We start from the raw sequence: 9,945 nt of genomic DNA, 5'->3' as shown, positions 1-9,945 counted from the left end.
CTATTACTCCCTCCGTTCCTTATTATAAGAGACATTTGATACTTATAACATGTTCCCATATATAAGAGACACTTAAAAGTTGTCTTTATTTTTTTGTATTGATTTCCTATTTTACCCCTATTTATTTTGACTCCAACTCATACTCTCCCTTCCACTTCTCTTTCTTTTAATAATTTAATTGTTCTCTCTCATACTCTCTCTCCTTATTAATGAGGGCATTGTTGGAAAAAAACATTATACTTTTTACATATTAATTGTCCTCAACTAATTTTAACTGTTTTTTTGATCGACGTAATTTGGTTATTTGTCTCTTATAATAAAGAACGGAGGGAGTACTTCTTAAAAATAATCAAATTAGTTAATTCTGTCTTATAATTAGGACGGAGTGTAATACTAATAATAATAATAAATACTGTGTTCTGTTTTATTCTATAGTATGTGAAGGTAGCTTATTATAAAAAGGAAAGGAGACCGTAAATGGGAACATGGGTTTGGTTGAATTATGATTAGGGTGTAGTTAGTTATAATAAAATGATACAGATGGAAAGGGACAATATTAAAGTCTTCATTAATCGAATTCTATATTACTCCTCCGGTCCTTAATATAGGACCTAATTTTTGAGTTGATTTTGGTTCTAAATATAAGACCCATTCCTCATATTTATCAATTTTCTCTAAATTATCCCTATGGATACTCCCTCAACTATAATCAAGTAGAAGAGGGAGATGAGGTATTAAGAAAGATGATTATGGTGTTTTAGGAAAAATGTGTCACTTTTCTTATAATTAACTAACTTACCTAACTTCCTTAATCTAATCAAATTAGTTAAATGGGTCTTATATTAAAGACCGGAGGAGTAGTATTTTGCGTAAAACTCAAAATTATATGTCTTCCTCTAATTTACGTTTGGCTTCTTTTGTGGAAAATTAACGTTATTCACTTTTTTATAATTATTGTTTTCAGATTCTGCTTAAGGAACCTCGTAATCTCCGGATCGAACTATTTTTAATTAATTAACTAACGTGTAATGAGAGATTTAAATTTGAACCTTTCGTGATAGTTATGCCATTAGAAAATTTTCCATGCAATCGATGTGTTTTCCTTGATATTATTGAATATAAACTACTCGTTGAGGTACTTTATTATAAGGATCTATTTAATTAATTTACATAGACTAAACAAATTGAATTAAAATTAATTAATATCTTCATCAAAGGAAGTGGTTTAGTTCACAAAAATATTATTTATTTAATGACATTTAGAAAAATTGAGGGTAACAGAAAATATTCTTGTAATAAGGACAGAATAATTAAATGAAAAAATAAGGAAAAAGTCACTCATTGAAAATTTTATTGATGAAAATAATCTGATAAATTTTTATATGCACAAAGTACTGATAAATTTGTATACGCAGAAAGTACCAATATTTTGCAAATTTTGTAGATACAGTGTAATAATGTTCTGATTTAAATTCTTCTCACCAATAAAACTTTTAATAAAAAAAACTTGTTTTTATCAATTTTCCCTTATTATTAAATTAAATAATGCGGAATTACTTAGTCAATTGTGTCCAATAGAATATGTAAGCTTGTGCCACACTAATTATGTAAAGTGTTCAAGTTATACAAGCCTCAGCGGTTTACTTGTTCGTAAAATTAAAATAATGAAAGAGAGAGGAGTTATTGTTTGGATCTTATCCAATTTGTCCAACCAGGATAAATTAAATTTTATTTTATTTTTGTTCAACGACTCATTGCAAACAAATTGAATTAATGTCAATAGTAACGTATATGAGTTGACCACTTTTGAAAATACGTTAAGTTTTCGGATGTATTTTTGTGAGGTTCATATATATAATTAATTGGCAACTACTCATGTCAAGTACTACTCCGCTCATAAATATAAGTTACTTGTAAAAAAAATTTTAATTTTAAATGGAAATAATTTATAATATATTTAATGCTAATTTTTAATTTTAATTTTATTTAATTCTGATCGGAAACACAAAAAGAAGAGAGACATTATGATATCAGAGATATGAAAATAATTTGTAAATATAGACATAATTTGAATAAAGTAAAATTAAAATTTTTATATCAATTTAATACATTCTTTTGTATACAAGAATGTGTTAAATGACATATATTAAGAATCGGAGCGATGTATAGTATTACAATTAAAATACTTTTAAAGTTTACTTTAAAAGAAATTTACATAATTTGCATGAGCATTTATTAAAGTAGATATTCTATTTTTTCTATTTTTCTATCTAATTGTTTTTACATAATTCATAACTTATAAACAGTATAGCTTCTATAATATAAATATCCCCTTAATATGGTTATGAATGATTTGTTGTAATAGAATAGTTATTATTAGAAATATGCAGAGGAGGGTGCTTGTTTGATTCTCTAAAATTGATATACCTTTAATATATGACCTAATTGTTGAGTTAATTTTGATCCTAAATATAAGACCTATTTACCATATTTATTAATTTTTCCCAATTAGCTTTATAGATACTCCATCAACCATAATCAAATAGAAGAATGAGAGAGGATATTAAGGAAGATGATTATGGTGTTTTAGGAAAAACATGTCATATTTCTTATAATTAATTAACTTACTTAACTTCTTTAATATAATCAAATTGGTTAAATAGGTCTTATATTAAGGACTCGAGGAATAGAATGAAAAAATCTCAAAGTTTTTGTTTGGTCACTTAAAAAGAAAAAAAGTTGTTAATTAAAGTCAAATAGATATTATAGTTTATGGAAGTAAACTCTAACTTAATCTCTAAGTTTATATTTTATTCTGATGGCCTGAGTGTGTGGTTGTTGGGATGCAAATTTATTTTAATTTCATTTTCGAAGTTATTCAATTTCTTTCTTTCTTTTTTCCTTTTCACTTTCAATTTCACGATGAAAGCTAGGCATAAAAAAATAAATTATATTAAATATATTTTAATTCTCGTGCGGAATTAGTGCACCTTTGTGACTTTAGGGGGAAAAAAGGACTTTATGCCACCTTGAGTTTGGGTCAATTATATAAATATACTGTGCTTGATTTTAACTGAATTAATAACTAATCCTCTAAATTAATCAAAGAATTAATTATGGGTATATAATTCTCTCTTAAGAAAACTATTATGTTTCAAATTCAACCCTTGCCCGAAATCTTATATAAATAGTTGGGTGTCTATACGGCGCGTAATAATGTAGGGAAGGCTGGTCCAAAAAAAAAAAAGTAGGGAAAATGACATTTACAAACCCTGTAAGGGGATTTCACCCCCCCCCCCCCCCCGCGATACAAGGCCAGAACTATTAAGAAATTCTGAAAAACAACCGGGCTCGGTGGATCAAATTAAAAAGGCATAAGTGCATTCTCAATCCTTTAATTTAATAAAATATTTCATTTTGACATCTTAATTTTTGGGTTCCCTAATTTTAATACTACTAATTTTATTAACAAAAAATTGATATTGAAGTTTTAAATGTTAATGAAATATTAGTAGATATCGACATATTAAGCTTAATCTTTTTTTAATTTTATACTGATGGACACAAAAAATATCATTTGAAATTAATAATAGTATGTGTTGCAAATAAAAAAGATACTTTATAAAATTAAGAAATGAAACTAAAATATCATATAAAACTAGATAAAAATTTTTTTTACCAATTAAAAAATAGGTGAACAAAAATGGCCTTGCTAGAGGCTAGAGCCCTGCAGCTATTGGTCGTTGGGAGGAAATTTGCGCACCACTGCTAAAAAGCACTAATTCCATTTTAAAATAGTACTTATTTTAAACTTGATTTAAATTATATAAAAAATTGGAGGGGAAAAAGTTAATAACCCAAAGAAAATCAATCGAAATCCTAATCTGTGAATATCCACCCCCTATCCGTGTATAATTAATTTCATCTAAGGATCCTAGTACTTCTCTAAAATTTCTAAAATTTGGTACTACGATATTTCATTGTAATTAATAATCTGGCTAGGTCTATAAATGTCATTTTACCTATAAAAAGCCATTAGCCTTTTTAGTGGACTTAATGATCTTTACTTCATGATTATTTATGTCTAAGAGTGACAAAATGGATACTTATGAACCTGTTTCACAGTCAGTTCCACCACTGAAGTTGCAGAGCAGCTCATCTTGCCATATGGCAAGGGGATACATTAGCCAGCACGCTTCAATTGTGATCTTCAGAGACAGCTTCCTGCCCCAATCCCCACTTTCCTTGGGAAGCCTGATAACGTACAGAGGAATTGAAGAAATTCTCTGTATTATTCAATATGAAAAATAATGATTCATACATGACTACAAAAGATCCACCCTTTAAATAGGGCTACCAGTCTAATGGGCCTAAACAGAAACGAGCAACAGGCCCAACAAGAATTATAACGGATATGTACAGAGCAGAAACAAGAATACAAACAATCGAAATGGACTGGACTCAATACATGCAGGTCCAATACTCCCCCTCAAGTTTGGGGTTGAAACATGTCATAAACACCTAACTTGTTAAGCAATCTAGTTTGTGTTTCCTTTCCTACAGCCTTTGTCAGAATGTCTACTTCTTGATTAGCAGATCTCACGTGTTGAAGCTTTATTAATCCCTCTGCCACTTTTTCTCTAACAAAGTGACAGTCTATCTCAATGTGCTTAGTCCTTTCACGGAAAACAGGATTTGTAGCAATATAAATAGCTGACTTGCTATCACGATACACACTTACTGGACGTCCTATAACAATTCCTAAGTCTGATAGTAGTCCTTTAACCCATATTACCTCAGACACAGCTGAGCCCAAGGCGCGGTATTCAGCTTCAGCTGAAGACCTGGAAACCGTGGCCTGCTTTTTAGTTTTCCAGGCAATGAGGGAATCTCCTAGTTTGAGAAGATATCCTGTGACTGACCTACACGTGGTCTCACAGGATCCCCAGTCTGAATCACAAAAACACTGCAAACCAAAGTCTCCACTTGAACTCAACTGGATTCCAAGTCCAGGGGACTGCTTCAAGTATCTTAGTACTCCTAATGTCGCTGCCCAGTGAGATTTCATGGGTGACTGCATGAACTAAGTACCTGCACCGGAAAAGAGATATCAGGTCTAGTCATAATCAGATAAATCAATTTACCTACTAGCCTTCGGTACTTTCCCGGATCCTTGAGCAAATCCTCTTGTTGATGCTTCTTTTCTTCATATGCCACTAATTTTAAGTGCTGTGGCATTGGCAATGTAAGTGGTCTGCATCCAGTCATTCCTGTCTCTATAAGCAAATTAAGAACATATTTCCTTTGTGACAATATAATTCCCTTGTAAGATCTAGCAATTTCTATGCCTAGAAAATATTTCATACTTCCCAAATCTTTGATCTTAAAATGACTATGCAAAAACCATTTAACCTGTTCAATTCTTTCTTCATTATTTCCAGTAATAAGAAGATCATCCACATAGACTAAGATAACTACAAATCCATCATCATAGTGCTTGAAATACAGTGAATAATCATACTTGCTTTGCATGAAACCCGCATTTAATAAAGACAATGATAGTTTTTGATTCCATTGCCTAGAGGCCTGTTTAAGCCCATATAGAGATTTCTTAAGCTTACAAACCATATTATTTCCATGTTTCTCAAATCCTTGGGGTTTGGTCATGTAAACTTCTTCTTTAAGGTCTCCTTGTAAGAAGGCATTATTCACATCCATTTGATACAATGACCAATTATTTACTGCAGCCAATTTCAAAACAGTCCTTACGGTCACCATTTTCACAACAGGTGAAAAAGTTTCATTATAATCTATCCTTTCTACTTGATTATAACCCTTTGCTGTCAATCTAGCTTTATATCTATCAATAGTCCCATCTGGTTTGTATTTTACCTTGTAAACCCATTTACAACCAATTGATTTCTTATTTTTAGGTAATGGGGTGATATCCCATGTCCTATTCTCTTCTAAAGCTTGGATTTCATCCCTCATAGCTTTTATCCAGTTATGATCTTTGATAGCTTCTTTATAGCAAGCAGGTTTGGTAACAAAGTCAACTGAACAAAGAAAACACATATGAGAAGAAGATACATCATGATATGAAATATAATTTTCGATGGGATATTTGCAACTTGACTTGAAGTTTCGTTCTAATCCTGATTGATATTGGTTAGAATTTACAAGATTGCAAACGTAATCACTGGCCCATATAGGTGGTCTTCTATCCCTATTAGATCTTCAGTCTTTATGTTCATTGTCATATCCATTACCGCTAGAAGAAGATTGATTCTAATTATCTGTCCTATTTCCTTCTTCAAGAGATTCATTTACTGTGGGTTGTGTAAGCTGCCTCGGTACATCAGTTATATCATCAAAAAAGAACATCTGTTTTATCTCAGTAGAAACTCCCCCTTGATCAGTACTATTCCTATTTTTAAAAGGGAAAATATTTTCTAGAAATTTAACATGTCTACTTACAAATATTTTGTGGTCTGCTAGATTCAATAAAGTATACCCCTTTTGATGAGTAGGATACCCCAAAAAAACACATGGTATTGACCTAGGCTTAAATTTATCTGTATTAATCAAATCTATAGCATATCCTAAACAACCAAAGACTCTCAAAAGGCTATAATCTGCAACTCGCCCATGAATTATCTGATAAGGAGTTTGAAATTTTAAAATTCTACTGGGAGTCCTATTGACAAGATAAGTGGCAGTCTTAACACACTCCCCCCAATATCTAATAGGCAGGCCGGACTGTATGATTAAACCTCTGGATATCTGCATCAAGGTCCGATGCTTTCTCTCCACTATACCGTTTTGTTCAGGAGTATAGGGACAAGTTGTTTCATGTATTATTCCCTGTTCTCTTAGGTAATTACTCAAATCGTGGTTGACAAACTCACTTCCATTATCACTCATCACTCTCTTGACACATGTATCAAACTGATTTTGTACATAGGCAAGAAAACTCTTAATGTGATAAATTGTTTCTGATTTATTCTTCATGAGATAAGTCCATGTGGCTCTAGAAAAAATCATCCACTATGGTTAGAAAATACTGAAAACCAGAATGTGTGGGAACTTTATAGGGTCCCCATACATCCATGTGAAGTAAATCAAAGCATTTAACAGTCTTTATACAGCTAGAGGGAAAGGGGAGTTTGGTCTGTTTAGATTGGAAACAAGTACAACAAGTTTTATTCATTGATGTGGATTTATCTTTCACTATATCCAAATGTTTGATTACATTCAAGGGAGCATGTCCCATTCTTTCATGCAGAAGCCACAAATCAACATGCTTGTCAGAAGAACAATTATGAACTGAATTCATACAAGTATGATCTTTTTCCAACCGTAACAAATATAGACCATGATCTACTCTACCAATCCCCCCATCTTTCCATCTAGAAGGCCCTGCAAGGTGCATTTATCAGGATAAAAGGATACAACACACAATGTTTCTTTTGTTATACGTGAAACAAATATCAAGTTAAACTTCAGCAGCATACAAAACTCCTACTAATTCTATACCATTAGGAAAAATTACATTGCCTACGTGTGTAACAGGGAACCTATCACCATTAGGAATTCTGATAGTTTTAATGGGTCTATTATAATCTCTATAGCTATCCAGCAAGCCTAAGTCACTAACCATATGAGTTGTGGCTCCAGAGTCAATAACCCAGTTACTATGATTTAAAGTAGTGATAGGAGGATTATGCAAACATGTACCAGTGAGAGCGTGAGCGTTACTTTCTGCATCCTTCTTTAGTATCTCCAGCAACCGCTCATATTGCTCAAGAGTAAAGCTTGGGGAGACCACGCTTGAAGTGTTGGTGAGAGCCTCTGCCTCTCGGTTCCCAGCACTCTAATTCCCCTTTGCCTCTTGACTTTGTTTGAATTTGTTCCCTTTGAAGTCTGACGGGAACCCAATTATCTGCCAACACCCATCCTTGGTGTGACCTTTCTTATGGCAGTGGTCACATTCAGGTAATGGACCACCTCTGCCTCTTCCTTTTTCTCTTCCTCTTCCTCTCCCCCTCACTGCCATAGCCATCCCATCATTGGGATTCACTTTCTCCAAGTTGGCAATGCTCTTCTGTGCTTCATCGTCCAGAATCATTGCGTATGCTTGATTGATTGTGGGAAGAGGTTGCATGAGGAGTATCTGACTCCTTGCATTCATGTAGGTCTCATTCAGACCCATTAAAAACTGCAGCATCTTCTGACGTTGTGTTGCTTTGTGGTAGGCTTGGGAAGTGGCACACTTACAGGATGGGATTGCCATGAGGTTTCCTTACTCCTCCCATAGCTCTTTCAGCCGCGAGTAATATGCAAATACGGTGAGTTTCCCTTGACGTAGTGAGTGAATCTCCTGATACAGATAGAAGATACGCGAGCCAGAAATCTTATCAAACCGCTCCTTAAGGTCTGCCCAGGCTGTATGTGCATCTTGAAAATATACCAGACTGCTCGCAAGGTCCTTGGAGACAGATCCCAAGATCCACGATAATACAACAGCATTGCACCTTTCCCAGTGATCGAAAAATTTAAGATCTTGTTCTTCCTTTTTACACGAGCCATCTATGAATCCCACTTTGTTCTTTCCGCGCAAGGCTATCATCATCGATTTGCTCCAGATTGTATAATTCTCGCTGCCAGTGAGGATCTGCCCGATTATCGATGTCCCTTGTGTATCAGATGGGTGAAGAAAGAGCGGGCTAGCGAAATCGATCATAGGGTTGCCAGAATCCTTCTCTCCGCCCATGATGATTCATCGGTATCGTGTTAGGGTTTGCAGTAGTAGTTTCTTCGGGGTTCTTGGTTCGACGGCAGTAGTTGAAAGAACTGGGTGTTTTTGTTGAAGTGATGGTCTTTGATTCTTGAATTTCAGATCGGTGGTGGTAGGCTCATTCTAATGGGCCACTTGAAAAATCATTGATGGACCTGGATCAGCCTATGCTCTGATACCATGATAACGTACAGAGGAATTGAAGAAATTCTCTATATTATTCAATATGAAAAATAATGATTCATACATGACTACAAAAGATCCACCCTTTAAATAGGGCTACCAGTCTAATGGGCCTAAACAGAAACGAGCAACAGGCCCAACAAGAATTATAACGGATATGTACAGAGCAGAAACAAGAATACAAACAATCGAAATGGACTAGACTCAATATAGATTGGACTCAATACATGCAGGTCCAATAAAGCCATAGTTTTACCATATAATAATCACTCCTCCTACAATGCGTTAGAAGGCTCATTGTATTCTGATAGATATGCAACTTATCTTTAACATCAGGGTCAAGGTTTGGTAAAGGCATAATGAAAAACTCCTCAGTCGCTAAATCAAAACTGATAACTAATTCGCTGATATCCCCTCCCTCATTTTCCATATCAAGCCGATAACCCCCCAGTACATGATGCCATTGCAAGAAACAGTTCCATAATGAAAGAACAACCCTTCAAATTTCTGGAATCCTATCTCCCTCCAACTTTGTGTGAGAGAAGAAAAGAGTTCCACACGGCTGACACTCTCCTCGTTTCCCCCCGGAAACATACTAAAATCTAAAATCCTTGTGGAACCCAAATCCTATATGTCTATCACCCACAAAATCAGAATTCTTTCGGGGTACCTCCATGACATGTGTAAAAGTGGGATTCCAAATGAAAAATGAAACAGAAGGTCCAAGAATAAGAAGGCAGCCATGGCTGCAACCTATTATACCAACATACGTTATACCTTTAGGTAGCTTCGGAAGGGTGTATAGTTGCTTCTGGCAATTAAGAACCCGTAAATCCACAGGAGCCTGCTCATCTAGGCCATCCCGTCGGAGGAGGAGGGAAGGGTTATAATGAGGGGATTCGTCCAAGTAATAATCCTTGAAAGATGGGGTACGGATGATGGTTGGCCAATCTCTGCAAACAAAT

At 34.3% G+C, this 9,945-nt stretch overlaps 1 protein-coding gene across 1 annotated transcript; it reads right to left on the bottom strand.

Moving 5' to 3' along the window:
- Positions 1-8,302: 8,302 nt before the first annotated feature.
- LOC114715181 (uncharacterized) lies at positions 8,303-8,773 on the bottom strand. Its single transcript, XM_028899977.1, has one exon. It carries the CDS (start codon positions 8,771-8,773, stop codon positions 8,303-8,305), a length of 471 nt encoding a protein of 156 aa, XP_028755810.1.
- Positions 8,774-9,945: the final 1,172 nt, after the last annotated feature.

Source organism: Neltuma alba, unplaced genomic scaffold (assembly GCF_004799145.2).
Source record: "Neltuma alba isolate B1F8T4 unplaced genomic scaffold, ASM479914v2 tig00011578_pilon, whole genome shotgun sequence".
NCBI classification, from domain to species: domain Eukaryota; kingdom Viridiplantae; phylum Streptophyta; class Magnoliopsida; order Fabales; family Fabaceae; genus Neltuma; species Neltuma alba.
The sequence above is the reverse complement of the archived record's forward strand: the minus strand, read 5'-3'. Positions and strand labels throughout refer to the sequence as shown.